Below are 19,059 nucleotides of genomic sequence, written 5' to 3'. Positions count from 1 at the left end.
CACATTTCACATTTTTATCCGCCGAACAGTTTATCAATTAATTGAAAAAAATAACCACAAAAATAATCGAGGATGAAAATGATTGTTTGTTACAGCCATACACTACATTGTATGAACCAGATGGTACATATTGTAACCTGTGTATGTCTTTAGCTAACAAATAGGCAGGTAGGCAGATGGATAGATAGAAAAACAGAGTAGCCCACAGGGAGTCTCTTGTAATGGAAAGAAATTGATTCACATTCATCACTTCCATCCTCACAGTGGCCGCACCTGACCTTCTTGACCCGAAGTCTGCCACCCACAACTCCAAACCTCGCCTGTCATTCTCGGTCCATCCAGTGGTGCTGTATACTCCAGAGGACGAGTGCGACACCCGGACTATGGTCATGAGGTGGAAAACTGTGTCAGCCATCTTCTTCTTGGTGGTGTTCTACCTCATTATTGGGGCGACGGTGTTCAGAGCACTGGAGCAGCCTCAGGAGAGCTCCCAGAAGCTCGCAATTCTGGCACAAAAACTTGAATTCTTGGCCATGCACGCCTGCGTGAACTCCTCTGAGCTGGAGGATTTGGTGAAGGTGGGTGGAAACAATCTATCAATCTATTAAAATTTAAAATATTTTCTCTTCTGCAGGACCTGGTGATGACTGACAACATATATTACAGTTATTTATTATAATTACTTATTTTTATGTAATTATTCAATACCTACAGAGGTCATTACTGGTATTTGGCAGCTTGAGAATTCTTGAATAGTGGACACAATGATTTTGAATAAACACTGCCAGAGCTTTCACCTGAGGATATTTAAGAGAGGAATGGACTCTTTAAAAAGACTTCACTGTTGATTTAACCGTTCAGCAGGACCGTGATCCTTCCCTAACCTGTGGATGTGTTTCGACTTTTGTCACCATGACGACGAAGGTTCCCTCAGCGTAAGCACATGAGAAACGTTTTTATTTCTGCCAGAAACCTCCTTATTGAGGCAACACACCTACTTGGTAGGAATATATCATGTTTTGGGTTAAAATAATAATGTAATGTAATGTAATGTAAAAAATAATCCCTTTATGGCAGAAAGCCCTGAAGCTAAAATTCTTCTGGTGCCTTAAGTAGCCATTTTAAGCCAACCCGTGATGTTTCCCTAAACCTTACGCAGTTGTTTTTGTGCCTCAACCTAACCGAACCATAACCACAGCGTTGTCACATCGTAAAATTGATTTGTTTTCAACAGAGATTTGTTTTGTTTTTGAAGGCACAGGAAAATGATTAGATGTTATTCTAAAGGTCAGTTACAAAAAACACATTTTAACGATTACTTATAGAACTAGTTTAGTCCTACGTTTTACTGCAGAATATCTATACTTAAGTTTCCATCCAAAAAATTCACAAAAATTGGGATATTTAAGGAAACTATCAAAGGAAATTGGAAGTTTCTTAAAGTGATGCTGTTTAACTTTTCGTGTGGACCTTACTGTAGCCAAACTGTGAACTATGTAGTTGTATAGAAGATAGAAAATAAAAGACGACAACATGTCAGATCGGACTCAGTATAGAACATAATAATAAAGGATCAGGATCAAGTAGAATTTTGTTTTTATTATTGCTCTGTGGGTCCTATAACCTAAAACACTTTCCAGGTACAACGAGATACTATGTGAATATTCGTTCCTCTCTGTTGCATCTCTGGGCTCCAGTTTGAACGACATCCTTGACAGCAGGACCAATGTAGTTCATGCATATTCACCGTTATCTGGAAAACAAAATGTGTTGTTTCTAAATTATGTATCAATATTTCCATCTTCTGGGTTTGCTTTGTTTCAGCCGTTGTTGACCACTGAGTTGGCATTCAGTGACATTAATGTTGTAGCTTCTTACCGTGTTAAGCCTGACAAGAGCTGACAGGATTTATTATTGAATGATGTTTCCTACCTATGTACATTACATTATTTTTAGTTAAGAAAGGTAACAGATGGCGTTAATTTGAATTTAAGATGCTGAATTAATATTCAAAGATGTTAATAATGCTTTCTGTCCTGAGATCATCATCTATCTCTCTTTTTATTTGATGTTATCTTAAACATAGTAAAGTATAATTAATGCTGCTCATCGTTCTTCTAATTTTTCCTTCCGCTTGGCAGCCATTTGTTGGCATAACAGAAATAATGAAGCTGCACGACAAGTCAAAGATAAGAAAGAACAAGTGTGGACCATGAAAACAGTAACTTAATATCAATGCAAGTGAGACAAAATGATGAAAATTGAATATAATACAATTAAAAGCTGCGAGTAGAGTCATAGTCAGCATAAACAATAAAAATAAACTGTTAACATTATATAACATAATACAAGTAAGCACTATCTGCTTAGCATGCTAAAAATACCAAACTAAGCTAGTGAACTTGGGAAACATTAAACCTCTTGAGCATGTTAGCATGCTAGCATTTAGCTCAAAGCCCCGCTGTGATAAAGTATAATCGCTGTAAAGGTCGATTGAAAGGTCAAGTGTGTATAGGTGGCATCTTGAGGTGAGGTTGCAGATCGCAACCGACTGAAACGTTTGCCGAGCTTGTAGAAGAACGCTGGCCTCTCTCTCTCTCTGAGCCAGTGTTTGACTTGTCTGTTGTAGAAACATGCATATGTAGTTATAAATGACTCATGCTATAAGGCTAATTATGTGCCAGTTTCTACAGTATATACACATAACACCAGTCTTACTATCGGTGTGCTTTTAATAGAAACCGTTCGACAACTCTTCCTCTTCTTATAATTAATTGATAAAAGCAGGTGTCCCCTAGTCATTTTTACTGACTTATGTACACACACACAAACACACACACACACACACACATTTGTAGGCTCCCACTGATCAAAAGCCAGTCAGGAGAGATGTGCTCTCAGAGGGAGTAATTAAAAAAGTGAGTGATGTCAAAAAGCTCAGACGATCCAATCTCTCCTGGCTGTTTGGCTCAGGTGGGCGACAGCCAGTGAAGTACTCACATTATCCGGTCTTATCATTTCCCATGGCCATTGTTGGTTTGCCAAGACAGTGAATTAATGTGGCCGCTTTGGCTGGGAAACAAAGGGGCTGGCTGAGCCAGACCAATCTGATTGTTTGATTTGTTAAATTATGTTTTTAGAAGCACAGTGGACGTATCTTTGAACAATCTCTATTGTTGAATTTAGAAATGATATTGAGATAGAAGAGATTTAAAAAAAATTTTTTAAAAAGGAACTGTTGATTAATTCACCTTTGTTTATTTTGTCTGTGAATACATTTGTGAATACATTAGTTGAACACAATGTGTGTTTTGCGTCAATGTTTTTTTTCTAAAGTTAGTCGCTACTGTTAAACTTTCGATAAGTGCGATAAAAAAATGCATCCATTGTTTTTTTGAGTTTTTTTAGTTTAGTTTAGGAGCAAAGAAAAAAACTGGGAACGCAATTTTCATATATTATAGGGGCCTATTGCTTTATGCATTTGAACAAACCTGAGGGAAATATCAGGCTCTTTAGCAGCTAAATGCTCTACTATGTTTACCAGCTTGTCACACATTTTCACTGTCTGTCGTGGCGAGGCCGTGTACAGTGAGATCCTCCAAGGATTTGACTGGAAAGACCGTTGGGCTGAAAACAGCTGTCTGCTACAATGAGAGCGGTGAGAGTGAACCAAAACAGTTGCAGGCAGAAAAAAACAAAACAATGAGCTGAAACGTTCTGAGGGGACCGGAAGAGTCAGATGATTATTCTCTGTGAGTTCCTCACAACAAGTTACCTTTGACAAGAAGGTGGAACTAAGCTTCACCCAGCACAGGTGTGCTTCAGACACATTTGTATGTGTGTTTCTTATACAAACTGTATAGAAAATGAAAGAAAATCCAAACAACTGTCTATCTATGCGCTGTTGAGACCTACAATTACACAAAGACTTTACCTGTATCAACACAGAAGCAAAAATTCATGCTTTAGGCTACACGTAGTCCTTTGATCTATTTTTTAAATTCAATATTTGTTTCCCTTCCCATTGGTATTCATCCATACCGATAGTTTGGGTTTTCTTTGTTGAGTTTGATTACAAGTACTCTCCATCAAAAAAATAATCGCAAATAAAACCATTGGCAAAGATATCTTTTGGGTCTTTTTCACCTCCACAAACTAAATGTGCTTTAATCTATCAAATAAAACTCCACATGGCTAGATACGTGTTAGTTCAAACCTATCACCACACAAGAATGTTGATGTTAGACAAACCTGCAAAACTTCTGACATCTTACAACACCTGCGCATCGTATGGTTAAAGGTTCGAGAAAGATTGTAGTTTTAGTTAATAAAAAGATGAAGGATAGCTTCAGGTCTGTGACTGTATGGAAACTACACACCTTTACTGTCCATCTCGCAATCGATAGGGAACACCATTTCCTGCATTGGCACCTAACAAGTGCAAAATCATCCAATATGAATCTGCTCTTTTGTAATTTAAATGAACCAACCCTTGAAGCCGTGTTTGTCAACGTCAGCCCATGTCTCCTCCTTCCACGCGTTGACTCTTGTGTCGTTACATTAGTGCCTGTTGTTCCCTCACTCTCCATCCATTATTCATTCGTTTCAGCTCTCACCCGCTCTGTCTTTACCGCCTTATTACACTCAACAGTCGTAGGCCAGTGCGTGTGTGTGTGTGTGTGTGTGTGTGTGTTTGTGTGTGTGTGTGTGTGTGTGTGCAAGAACAGCTGACTGTGCTGCTTCAGTAGGACTGAGTGTGGGCTGCACATGATTATTGTAGCATTATTTCCTGAAGGGTTATTGATGTTCAATAAAAATAATGGAGATCATCAAAAATACATGTATTACGGTTGTGTGCCGCACAATAATTATTAAATCATCTTTATTGGCAAAAATCCCACATATACACACTGGAATAAAAGCTTTAATGTTCTTCTGTGATTTATTAGCATTGGCTCTGTGGCAGTGTCTGTTATTCCCAGGAGGTCTCAAAGCTTTTCTCTTACTTTCTTCTTATTTATTATTCTGTATCTTGAGAATCCACTTAGGGCCAAGACATTTCTTCGTGTCAGTGAACTGATTCTGTTTTTTAAAAGCCTAGTGAGATGAGTTTGATCCAGCCTTCAGAGGTAAGCCTCTTTTATAGAGTCATACGAGTTATACTTTCCATTCTAACACAGCAGATATGCAGTTTAACATAATAATGGGGGGGGGGGGGCAGTCCTATACAAAATGTTGGGTAAAGTTTAAAATAATTGGTCCTTGAATTCAATTCACTGCAGATAAGCAGCATCTAATAAGTGACGACAACTGCTGCCGACAGATTTCACCAGCTGTAGATGGCTAGCTCATGAAGCTAAACGTCTCTGGCATGCTTAAGGATTCCAGCTGACCCTTAAAAGGGTCTTGAATATGATTGGTGGTTACATACACGGTTTATAATCTATGGACAATGGGGTTGAGCAACAAAATGCATAGTGTAGTCCTATTTTGCTCCATAAGAAGAAAAGAAAACAACAATATATTTTGGAGGTTGGAAAACATCTGCCTGTTGCTCTGAAGTCTGGTGATGCAGCAGCTCATACTTCTGTATTTCTTGCCCGGCGGCAGCATGTTGAACAGGCTGCGGCCGGGTTGGGTATCGTCTTTTAAAAGCCTTTGGGCTTTTGTTCTTGGCACCTCTATAGTCGCCAATATCACTGATGCACGATTGATGGTTCTGAGCAGTATAAATATCTGAATGTCCCAGACAAAAGCCATGTTTTCACTTTTGATATTACAAGAGAACAGGCTTGTAACCAAATACGTTTTGACAATACTCTTGGGTAATGTTTAGGTTGCTGGAGTCTAAAGTTATCCTTAGCCTTGAGTAGTGGGGAAATTACGACGCAGTGGATGTGCTGGTTGTCTAAAAGGCTTTTGTTGTCGTTTTTTACATAACCTGTGACCCCACACATGAATGCACTTTAGTTGTTTATGATCTTGGCTTTGGCAGTAATACTCAGGTGTTACAACTGCATGTAGTAAGCTATGCAGCCAGACGTATTGGGTTTGTGCATATGAACACACTGTTTATCCATTTACAGCCTGTGTTACCAGCCCACTGTATCTGTAGTGTGGATGCACGTCGTCCGGTGTGTGGCTCTGCACTTCAGCGCACGTCTATGTTTGTGATCGTGGGTGTAAAAAGGTTGTGCAGTGGTGTGTTTCCTCCAGCTGGCGGCTGCTCCCCTCTTGTCTCCTGTCATGCAAGAACATCAGTAAGTGAGAAAACTGTTCTGTTTCTTGTACAACCGGCTGCTGTCTCAAGGCTCGTCACACTCAGCTGGGATTCGTGTCACACCAGCGCTCTCCCACATACACACACAGTCAACCAATCACCTGGGATAGATTTACAACCATAATACTGACCCAGCTAGAATCACATCATAGTCATATATATATACAGTATATGGCTATGATCTGATTCCAGCTATATATATATATAGAGCTTGTATAATGTTCAGCAATGAATGTATAATTAAGGGATTTTAGAGAATGAAAAGCAGATAAATATGATGCAACTGTGATGTCTAACTAGGAATTGTATTTATATTTTGAGAATGTGTAAATCATGTGTTAGTGAAACTGTGACAGGCTTTAGTTTAGAGAGCAGGTGTTTCACATTTGAACCTGTATTAATGAAGGTGACAGATGCCTCTCATTGTTTGTCACAACTATTAATTAGGTTTTGGTTTATAATTATTCGTCTGTCATCTATTCCCCAAGAAAATTGATGCACACCGCTAATTTTCTCCTGTTCCTCTGTTCATCTCGTATCCCACTCCTGGGAGATTCTGCCTTATGTGCTAACTGTTTCTTTTACTTTCCACTCCAGCAAGTGGTTTCAGCAGTCCGAGCAGGTGTGAACCCTTCAGGAAATGCATCCAATCAGACGAGCCTCTGGGACATCAGTTCCTCCTTTTTCTTTGCTGGGACTGTTATCACCACTATCGGTAAGTCCGATAACTCTGTCCTTTTATTTTCTCTTTGTAGAAAACTTCTATTTCACTCTACTTGCATGCAATGCTTTGAAAATGCAAAAAAAAAAAAGATTTAAAGATATTCACTTTTTTTATGTCGAAATGTTTTTTGGATTCATAAGCAGCTGTATTTGGCACAAAGTTGTCAGAGGCGCGGTGCAATGTTGATGTCCATTTTGGCATGAAATTGCATTTGCATAGCAAAATTACTCTTTCAGATTGTACATCATTGCGACATTCCTTTCAGTCTACTAGTCACCAAAATTGCAAAAATCATATTGACCAAACTAAATACATCAGCAACAAAGCAAAAAGGTGTTTATACTAGCAATGCAAAACAACAAAAAGTAGGTCTATATAACCACTATATAAGGTGATGTCAACTACACTCGCCTGTAACGCATTATCTGTCACCTCCAACTGTAAAGAGCTAACAAATCAATTATGCAAAACAGCACATACACACACACACACACACACACACACACACACACACACACACACACACACACACATACACACAGCTAGTCTTATCGAGCTTGTTCAAGGAGACCTCAACATATTCGGCCTTCTGTCAAGCTTTATTTCACCTTCACAATGAGCTCATTCCTCACTCGGAAAAATGTGTTACAGCATCTTTCTGCCCTCTGGTTGGAAAATATGTGTCCTTTTGTGTCATTAAACGTAACAGTGTGAAGAGTAAAAGCTGTAATGTGGGTTTGCCCTTTGAGTATGTTGACTTTCTGGTCTTCACTCAGCTGCCGCAGCGACTTAATCGTGCTGGCTCTTTGCGAAAGGCAGATTTACTGACGTTTGACTGGTGTGGTGTTTTCTATAGTTTCTTTGGAAAACTCAAACATCTAAAGGTTGTGGTAAGGTGAAGGTACTTCACAGAGTGCTTTAGTTTCCACAGCTTCGATTTCGCTGCAGAAGCCTCACATTCCCCGTGGTGTTTTGCGTGCATCACCTTTGATGCGTGTTAGTGTACACAGCACGTAAATGCTGCGTTGTCTGTCAGCAATCATCATCATTTTCCCTGATTGGTACAACATGTGGCTGTTGCTGCACAGAGAAGCTATTCCTAAAGCCACTGTGTAATTTCTGTGTCAGTGATCAGCCTTTGATGTTCTACAAAATGTCCCGAAAAAAGAAAAGTGACAATGCAGTTTCTTCTATTCTTCTGGCTTTACCTCAGCTGGAGGTGGATGAGCGAGAATCCGTATCCACATATTGATTTATTCATACGGAGATCTTTGATCGGATGGCAGTATTGAGGCAAAGGAGCAGTTCAATGAGTCTATTTCGACATCGTGGTGAGTTGGAGTAGGAGAAGCTGAGCCAGGGTTGCAGTGGAGCAGGGGGACGGACAGGACGCCGGGGGGGAGGGAGAGAGAGACTAACCAAATAATCAACAAGAAACACAAGGGAGGAGAGAACAGCACAAACAAGGAGGCAGTACAAACACAAATATGCAATTAAATAAACATAAAACATGCCAGGGTTCAACATAAAAAACAAATCCATAGTAATTTATACAAAACATTACTTTGGGAGCAGTTGCTTTTTGGGTTCATATCTTTAATTGTTTTTATTGTCAAATTGTAAAGCAGCATAGGTAAGCCTATACAAATGCTCTCTGCTTTCCTTTAAAGTTCTACCTTTTTAAGACAGATCACTTCAAAGAAACTGGTTACATTTCCTTTTAAAAAGTCACTGTATCTTTGACAAGAATGTTGGAAATTGAGCGATTAATTATTTATTCATTGCCAATAATTAACATTGTATTTTAATTTAAAGTATCATCCAGAAGCCCTGACAGAATGCATGTGATAAATCTAGAGCTCAAGATGTCTGAGCAGAATCTTTTAAAAGAGAAAGTGGTGTAATTTCATAATTGGCTAATGACAATGTATTGTTCTGCAGTTGCAAAGCCTTTCAAAGTGCTGGTTTTGATCTGATTGGTTAAAAGCTGCGTGATGAGGAGGAAGAGGTTGGGAGAAATCATCAACCCTGTCTGATCCCTTTGAGTTCAATATCAGATCATGGAGTTTACTTTAATAGGTATATTGCTATTGGCATGTCAAGTTTGAATAGCTTTGCTAAAAAAGTATGCTGAAAATGTTTCGAGTGAATTGAAAAGCTTTGTATAAATCCAAAAGGAGGATGAAACTCTGATCATTGCATAGTTCTGAGTAATCTAAAATGTATTAAGCTTTCGGATTAAGTGTGATTAATATTTGATCTATTTGTTACTCTTTCTTTTTTATTTCAAAAGGGAAAATGTGAAATGGGAGTATAGTTATAGTGATAACATTGCGACAGAGTTTTCCCAATTAACTCACTTTAATGCCAACTAAAACCCACCTGGACAGGGTTTCATAGCAATGTCCTTTTTCGCAATTAAATTACCCACAAAACCACAAAAGCAGCAGCTTGTGTCTTTGTCAGAAGCTAATGAAGTCAAACAGGGAAATGTTGTGCTGCCATTTTCACTCCAGGCATCACTTAGAAGGAAGTAATTAAGTTTTAATTGCAATTGCATATCGGTCCTGTAAGAGACGGAGCATGACATCTAACTGCACGTGATCATGACATAACCCAATGCTCTGACTTAGGGTTGTCCATTTCAAGGCTTAAGCTCATTATAAGGTGGGAATCTTAAGTCTAATGTATTATTCATGCAGGCCATGTTGAAGTCATGTGTAGAACTAATTGAACTACTTATTGGTATTTAACCTGTACTTTAAGTCCTGTATTAGAAACGTGATCAGAAAGTTTTAGTTTTAATCTATATTTTTGAATACAAATTACATATAAAAAATGCACCTTCTTCTTAGTTTATAACATGTTATCAATGTTTTACTGCTGAAATCCTTTTTTAATTGTTTTGCTATTTCAAATCTGAAAGACATACTTTTTTTATTCTAGTGCTTGACACTTTAATCGTTGAGCTTGCGAAGCATACATTGCTTTTGATCTCTACTTTTTGTGGGAGAATTCAAATACAAGGAGAGAATATAAACAAGAAGAAATCTGTTCAATTCAGGTTAAAAGGAAAAAGAAGCGAGTTCAGCTTCAAATTGTGTCTCATTTGTTCTGCAGGGGCACAGAGGTGGTAAAAACTAATCCGGCACCCTGTCTCCCATTGAACTAATCATGAAATTGGTGAGACTTGAGTGACAATTTGTTCTCACATTTAGTACCAAAGTAATTAAAGGGCGCCCTGCAGCTCGTATCCTGAGACAGATGACTGCATTCATAACGGAAAAGTGGTTGAGTTCATTATGCAGACCCATTATGAAACTTTAAATAATGGAAGTCACATTGTTTTATGTAGCTTTGAATAAGGCACAGGACATAAAGGTTTTCATTTACCAAGATACCGACTACTCAAAACCCCATCTGCTTTTCTAGCTGCGCACGATGATGAGTATGTGGAGAGAAGATGAAAGCCAATGAACCAGTGATGGACTCACATTGGTGTGTGTGTGTGTGTGTGTGTGTGTGTGTGTGTGTGTGTGTGTGTGTGTGTGTGTGTGTGTGTGTGTGTGTGTGTGTGTATACATACAAACACCTATTTACGGCTTACTAGGTCTCTTTATTTTTAGTGTTCATTTCATTTTTGCCCGAGTTGCTAGAGGTCTGAGGTTGTGAATTATAAACTGTAGTCTGACTTCGGGACACTGCTGACGTGTCTCAAAGCTGTTCTGCTGCATCTGTCTGCAGTGATGTCATAGCACAGTCAGCCTATGTGTTTCAATGTGTGTGATCAAACATTGTGTACACTTCAAAGATAAAGAATATGCAACAAATATACAGAGCTGTAGGCACTAACGCAGAATTTACTAGCAGAACAAAGCAGTTTGGGTCTTTCTTGCTTCCCAGGGAGAGAACAAACAATACACACTGATAACAAATATAACATTCTTAGAATATAAGTAAACAGCCAAAATACATTCCTATTTCGTCCTGTAAATACTCTGCAAGCCATAAAAAAGTATCAACACTCAACGGTTACGAAATATGACACCCCCAGAAGTGTCATACCAACCTTAAAATACGTCTTCCAGGAATATACATCCAACACTACCTTGCTGTGTGAGGGCTAATTTAAACTGACATTTTGAAAGAAGCTAATGAACTATCCGTGTCTCCTCTCTGTCAGGATTTGGGAACATCTCTCCTCACACAGAAGGCGGGCGGATCTTCTGCATAATCTACGCTCTGCTTGGGATTCCCCTGTTTGGGTTCTTGTTGGCTGGTGTCGGGGACCAGTTGGGGACCATTTTTGGGAAGGGCATCGCCAAAGTAGAGAAGATGATTGTGGTGAGCTCCTTCGTCTTTATGGGCTTTTCTTTGTCTCTGAATCATTTGCATTATTTTGTATGTTTACGCGTGTGCGGTGAGCCATTTTTATTCTGGACAACGTTTGACGACCTAATTATCCCAGCTGTAAAAGGATATTGCCCGAGCAGTTCCTGTAAAGAGGTGCAATATCGAAGTGTAACGTTTTAAAAGGTAACATAAACACCCCAAAAACAATACAACTGAACACACAGTCAACCGGGCAGAATGTGTTGGTTTTCTCCTCAGACTTCAGCAGTCGGTGCTCAATGCTGTGCAAGACATGATTACTGGGGTTTTTTGGGTTGCCATGTCAACAGATAATATATAAAATATTAAATGTAAAATGAAGGCGGATTTTAGCAATATTTCATATCATATTTCTTGCTCATGGCAGAATAAACTAGCAGCACACAAATCACACACATCAATGTTATTTGCGAGTCACACATCGACGGATGTTCATATATTAGTTGATGTGTTCAAAGTAAAAACGTATATCTGTCGTAAGTACAAAGATGGAAAATATGTGCTTTATCCTTTCTTCAAAGCTATACTAACGCAGTGTGGGGGAGATCGAATGTAATTGCATCATCAGGTATCGGGTTTTATCCTGACGTGAGCCACAGTTGCAGTAATGTAAGATTCGGCAGAACAAATCAGAGAAAAAATACCAAATGTGCTGTTTGATGAAGAAGAAACCGCACAGATGCTTGCAGTTACACATCATGTTCTTTACATGGGTGTGAAGAGTTAATTATGTGAGGAGTAGCTGTTAATGTCGATGCACTCGGTCACCCTTGTGCAGTATGTTGGCTGGGGAGTCATAGCAACCAGCAAATAGCTTTTTGCCTAAATGGACGGTGGACCTGGAGGGTGAATCTTGTTTCCGTAGTGGACTCCTCTTTGATTTGAGACAGTTCAGACGGCAGACACATTCATGGGTGCAGGGCTGGAACACCAGTAGTGCTGTGATGAAAGTTGGATCAAATGCTGATTATTGTGCATTAAAGCTTTCAGTATAAAAGCACAAACCTTGTCTTTTTTTTCAAGACACCAGATACTCGGAAGCAACAGGTTGATTATGACTATTGATTTATGGCTGGCCCTGCGGCCTCCCGCCTCGGGGAGAAGGAAACAGGTCGGCAGCTTGCTGGAAACAAAGGGACTGAAGCAGCTGCTGAAGTAGCTGCTGGTCAGTAAAGATGCTGGCTGAAAATATCCCCTCAGCTTCACAAATCCTTTTGGAATATATGAATTACTTGCATACGCAACGGTCTATTCTTTACCTTTTATTTTTTCATCCTTGATGTCCTTGTGCCTCGGTGATATTTCTATTCTTTTGTACGTACAATGAGAGAGAGATGCACAAAAAAAGTCAAATTATTTGCGTGTGCACACATACTCAACCTAGAAAGGTGATTCCGATGAATACTTTGTCTTCAGCTAATTTGCTCACTGTAGGTCTCTTCAAACTGTATGCCACTGGCCTGTACGGGGCATGAGACATCACAGACTGAGCAATCTGAGGTCTGCCTGCTCTTCATGCTTCCCCCCCAAGAGGCCCTGTGCTGTGGGCTTACATAACTGGGAGGGGAAAGAGCACTGTGCACTGGGAACCAGCTGAAAGCAGTGCCCTCGAGTGAAAAGGAAGCAGAGAAAACAGCAGCATGCCGAATGTAACCTAATGTTCCAACTGTGATGCAAAAGAAGGGCTGTGGAATGTAAACTATCGTAGTGATAGCACAGGCGATAACTGCAATGAATCCATTACAGTAGCTGCTACTATGACTGCATGGGAAATATTTCATAAGTTGTCAATATTACAGCACATGTGAGGCATGGCAAGTCCCTTGTCACCTCTCCGCAGCTTGGGTGGGCGTGCCATCTGACAGCAAAAGTGATGTCACATGAGATTGGCGGACTGACATCTGAGATGTTAGAAAAACGGCAAATGTATTCCTTGAAGGAGGTCGAAGGAAGTGACTCACCACATTGTGAAGTGAGATCAAAAGAAGAAGAAAAAGAAAAAGCCTGTGGGATATTAGGAATTGGGAAATGGGCCGCATGTCCACAAGAAATTGCTTATACCTGGAGACTAAAACCGTAAACTAGATTACACCACTGATTACATTGCATGGACACACAAAACCATCAACCTGCCCGGTCTCCTGCTGAGCATTTCATGTAGGAATCATCCATTCACTGTATCAACAATTCTTTTTATCTCCCACCAGAAGTGGAAAGTCAGCCAGACGAAGATCCGCGTCATCTCCACGCTGATCTTCATCCTGTTCGGGTGCCTCATCTTCGTGGCTCTGCCGGTCGTCATCTTCAAGCAGATAGAGGGCTGGAGCACGCTGGAGTCCATCTACTTTGTCGTCATCACGCTCACCACGATTGGCTTTGGCGACTTTGTCGCCGGTGAAAAAGGTTGCTTGATTTTCTTTCGAATTTATAGAATCAGTGTATTTATAGTTTTCTAGTTTCTAGTCTAATTCAACTGATGTGCATTTGCTTGATTTGACCTTTTCAAACACAACGGGATGGGAAAATCCCAAACAATTAGCTGCTCGATTAAACTTCCCTAAGCGGGCCTAATGATTATAGATTAGATTACTGTAGCCACTGGAGTTGGCACAGTAAAGTAAAGTAAGCCTGTTAGTGAAACTGGTGCTGTAACGGGTGGTTATCTACGACTGAAGGCTTACATGTGGATAGGACTTGTATTATTAAGGTAAGGCACAGTAAGTCCATGCAGCTGATATAATCATGTCACAAATATATTTATTACTACTCATGGTCAAAACCTTCAATTTTTCTTCCCTCATCAAGACTTTCCCAAGTAACCTTCACTAACATTCAGTCTCTCTAAAGAGAATAATATAAAAGGAAAAGAAAACACTGAATGGAGCTCATTTTCTATATCATTGAGGTAACATTATGATGTATTTAAACATCTACAGTATTCGTATGTTCATATTGTTAGATCCAAATCAAGATTTTACAATGTTGCTCAAGGAACAATGATTTTTATAGGAAACGATAACAGTTCCTGAATATTTAATTTTAATATATGCCATTTTTTTCTTACTGATTAGTCTCAATGTCTTCCCTCATTATGTTCTAAATGTTCCTATATAATGGCCTCACTCAGGATGGAGTCAAAGCTCCGGGGCAATTAAAGGCAACCCGCTAGCAGAGGAACATGGCTGCTCTCTAAAACTACGGCTCATTAAATGATCCACGTGTGAAAGCTGGAGACTTATTTTACTCACCTGACCTCACTCATGGCATCAGGCCTCCTCACTCTTCAGAACAAGCCTGCTGGTTTTTGTTCTTCCTCTCCGGAGGATTTATTTCAGTAACACGTAACCGAGGATTGTGTAACGGACTTGTGTAACCCACTTGTTGTATCTTTGGTTCTGCAGGTGGGTCGGAGAATCCAGAGTTTCTGAACTACTACAAGCCTGTGGTTCTGTTCTGGATTCTGGTGGGCCTGGCGTACTTTGCCGCTGTGCTCAGCATGATAGGAGACTGGTTCCGGGTCATCTCCAAGAAAACTAAAGAGGAGGTATGTGCCAACAATGTGCTGTGAGTTATGTAACACCGGAGGGGACACACGTGGGCGGTAAGAAACCTCTCTCCTGTGAAGGAGGAAACATTGACTTTCATCTCGAGGTTTTACACAGAAAGGTGGAGAGGACGTTGGGAGGGTTGCCTGCTACATTTGTTTTTTACTAATCAAAATCCAACTCTCCAGATAAACCAAATGTTTTCCCAAAGACATCACAGGGGAAACAGGAGGCACGGGTGTAGAGGGAAACAAGAGGCACAGGTGTAGAGGGAAACACAGGGGAAACAGGAGGCACAGGTGTAGAGGGAAACACAGGGGAAACAGGAGGCACAGGTGTAGAGGGAAACAGGAGGCACAGGTGTAGAGGGAAACAAGAGGCACAGGTGTAGAGGGAAACACAGGGGAAACAGGAGGCACAGGTGTAGAAGGAAACAGGAGGCACAGGTGTAGAGGGAAACACAGGGGAAACAGGAGGCACAGGTGTAGAAGGAAACAGGAGGCACAGGTGTAGAGGGAAACACAGGGGAAACAGGAGGCACAGGTGTAGAGGGAAACAGGAGGCACAGGTGTAGAGGGAAACAAGAGGCACAGGTGTAGAGGGAAACACAGGGGAAACAGGAGGCACATGTGTAGAAGGAAACAGGAGGCACAGGTGTAGAAGGAAACAGGAGGCACAGGTGTAGAGGGAAACAGGAGGCACAGGTGTAGAAGGAAAGACAGGAGGAAACAGGAGGCACAGCTGTAGAAGGAAACAGGAGGCACAGGTGTAGAGGGAAACCGGAGGCACAGGTGTAGAGGGAAACAGGAGGCACAGGTGTAGAAGGAAACAGGAGGCACAGCTGTAGAAGGAAACAGGAGGCACAGGTGTAGAGGGAAACAGGAGGCACAGGTGTAGAAGGAAACAGGAGGCACAGGTGTAGAGGGAAACAGGAGGCACAGGTGTAGAAGGAAAGATAGGAGGAAACAGGAGGCACAGCTGTAGAAGGAAACAGGAGGCACAGGTGTAGAGGGAAACAGGAGGCACAGGTGTAGAAGGAAACAGGAGGCACAGCTGTAGAAGGAAACAGGAGGCACAGGTGTAGAGGGAAACAGGAGGCACAGGTGTAGAGGGAAACAGGAGGCACAGGTGTAGAAGGAAAGACAGGAGGAAACAGGAGGCACAGGTGTAGAGGGAAACAGGAGGCACAGGTGTAGAAGGAAACAGGAGGCACAGGTGTAGAGGGAAACAGGAGGCACAGGTGTAGAAGGAAAGACAGGAGGAAACAGGAGGCACAGGTGTAGAGGGAAACAGGAGGCACAGGTGTAGAAGGAAAGACAGGAGGAAACAGGAGGCACAGGTGTAGAGGGAAACAGGAGGCACAGGTGTAGAAGGAAACAGGAGGCACAGGTGTAGAGGGAAACAGGAGGCACAGGTGTAGAAGGAAACACAGGAGGAAACAGGAGGCACAGCTGTAGAAGGAAACCGGAGGCACAGGTGTAGAAGGAAACACAGGGAAAACAGGAGGCAGGGTCTCGCCGTGACCCCACACAACTGTCGAGAAATACCTTCCAAGTTAGTACAATACAAACTTAAACAAAACAAATAAGGTTTTAAAACCAGACTTTGGCCCTTTAAAAGATACAGAGACAAGCTTGAGAATGGTAATAATGCAGGAACCTCTTCAGTGGATATGTTTCTTAAGTCATGAACTTCATCTGCCTGTGCAGTTTGTGTCATCTTTTGTTTGTTCAGATTGCATGGCGTCCATTAAGATATTTATCGTTCTTGAAATGTGTTCCTTTTTTGCCGTTGTTTATCGTCGTTGGTCGACCCGCACCGCTGTAAAATGACGTTAATGTTGAGTAGCGTGGAGGGGACTGCTGTGTTGATGGCGGTGGTGCTGTGGTGGAGGTTTGGCACCTTGACACCAAGTCACCAGTACACCAAAAGGCTTTCTGCTTCAACTTAAAAAGTCTACGAGCCCAAAACTACCTTTGGACATATAACTTTCCCAAAGCTTGACCAATCTGTCCGTAGCTCCATTAAAATGGGTTTCACCAGCATGCCTCGCGCCTCATTATAGCGTCCCTTGGGGGGTCTCTCTCCACCGGCACAGCCCAAACGTACTAGCCATATTCCAATGATTAGGAGGACCGGCGTTTTTGTAACACCTCATTTCGGTTGATGCAGCCTAATACCTCAAAGCCTTTTACGGTTCACTCTTCAATCTGGAGTGATACATTTTCCATCCTCCCTGTGGAGAAGATGCCATCTCGTTGGATCGACTATTTGCTGCGTTTTCCAGTGGCTGCAGTTGAGTAATAAGATGCCTTGCTGTTCTGGCAGGTTCATTGTTTATTTATAAAAAAGGATGGAAAGGACCATACATCCATGCACAAACGCAATCTCTTGCATAAACCAGCCACGTGCACATCTTATTTCTTTATTCTACATAACATAAGAAAACGGGGGCGATATGGAGTCCTTGCACAGGCATAATTAGGGGTGCAGCTGCGGAGGCTATGGACTCTTATTGAGAGAGAAGGTTTCTATGGTTGGGTAAAGGATACAAAGAAGTATATGCTTCTTGATGCTTAACAATCTAAAAAGACTATATAGGTATTTTACCCCCCCAAACTCATGTTTCTCATCTCCAGGCAGACATGGCTTTATAATAATTTCTTGACAATCTACTTGCAATAACTCCCACCAGTATGTTTCTTTAGCATGCGTGCTACAAATGTAACATGTTTGGATATTATAGTGTTTTTTACAGTACAGAGGTTGTGCTTGATCACCTACAGACATTAACAGTCTGTCTTTCACTCTCTGCAGGTTGGGGAGTTTCGAGCTCACGCAGCAGAGTGGACAGCAAACGTGTCGGCAGAGTTCAAAGAGACCCGGCGGCGACTCAGCGTTGACATCTATGACAAATTCCAACGCGCCGCATCCATCAAGCGCAAGCTGTCGTCCGAGCTGGGAATTAACACGGCCCTCAACCAGGAAATGACCCCTGGCAAGAGGGCGCTGTCCTGCAGCCTGTGTGAGGACAGAGAGGCCTACCCCAACTTGACTCTTTCCCTCAGTCCCATCACGGGGCGCCTGGCCAGGAATGGCAGCCTCTACCTGAACGGCCTCAGCCCGGACTACGCCGACCGGCGGGAGGTCGCCATCATTGAAAATCTCAAATGAGGAGCGGCGTAAAAATTGAGATTCAGGGAATTGAGTGAAATACATCTGGTAGCGGACCGAGCTTTAAAACACTTAAACACTTTTGTGCTCATCGATTGAGCCTCTGTGATAAGGTGCCCACGTGCATTCACTAAGCGGATTGTGCTCCAGGTTGTTGACGGAAAACCTTGAGAGTGACTTGAACACAGATCAGTCTTCAAGCTGCGTACTTTAATGTGCATGATTAAAACTCTAAGGATGTGCTCGCTCACGGGCTCAATTAATTCAATGGGGGAGGACAACTTCCTTTTAATGTGTATGTGCCAAGGTGATCGACAGCTGTGAAAGCGATTGAGCCAAATCAGAGGCGTGCTCCAAACTGGAACAAATGATTGTATCAAAAGGCATGAATTTAAAATAAACTTATCTCATGAGCAGGAAGGAAATGAAAGCCCATATTGGAGGTGGCCACGCACCGGACATCTTCTTCGAATACCCACAACACGTCTGTAAACACACATCATTAAATGCGTTCATCAAACTTAGAAAGCAATAGATGTATCCGTTCTCATCTCTTGTTGAATTACTCTGGTATCTGCATCAGATAAAGAGGATCCATAATGCTAAAAACACTCCAAGTCAACAATGAACACTTCTTCTTCTTCTTCTTCTTCCTCTTCTTGACGAGGCAGCAGTCCTGTGCCAACACAAAGGAATGTGGCTCTTTCATTCTTCTTTTAACTTTACACTTCTTCCAGTATGAATTCATATGCCTTGCATTTGCCTGTCCGTCTGTCCTTTGCTAAAGAGATGAATGTTGACACTTTTGTTCCTCCACGACTGACATTCAGCTCTTCACCCTAAGGAATAACCCACTTGTGCCTTTCTGAAAACCACACTGAATGGTGACACGTGAAGAACTGAGCTATACGCTCTGTCTGTCCACTCATACTGCTTAAATAAGA

At 41.5% G+C, this 19,059-nt stretch overlaps 1 protein-coding gene across 1 annotated transcript; it reads left to right on the top strand.

Annotated features, from left to right (window-relative positions):
• Positions 1-260: 260 nt before the first annotated feature.
• LOC117727486 (potassium channel subfamily K member 2-like) lies at positions 261-18,115 on the top strand (the record flags this gene model as incomplete). Its single annotated transcript, XM_034527825.1, has 6 exons — positions 261-578; positions 6,878-6,995; positions 11,188-11,348; positions 13,604-13,790; positions 14,798-14,940; positions 17,759-18,115. Coding segments are annotated over 6 exons (1,284 nt in total), but the record flags the coding sequence as incomplete, so codon positions are not given.
• Between the last annotated feature and the right edge of the window lie 944 nt (positions 18,116-19,059).

Source organism: Cyclopterus lumpus, chromosome 24 (genome assembly GCF_009769545.1).
Source record: "Cyclopterus lumpus isolate fCycLum1 chromosome 24, fCycLum1.pri, whole genome shotgun sequence".
NCBI classification, from domain to species: domain Eukaryota; kingdom Metazoa; phylum Chordata; class Actinopteri; order Perciformes; family Cyclopteridae; genus Cyclopterus; species Cyclopterus lumpus.
This window is presented reverse-complemented; position numbering and strand designations above follow the sequence as displayed.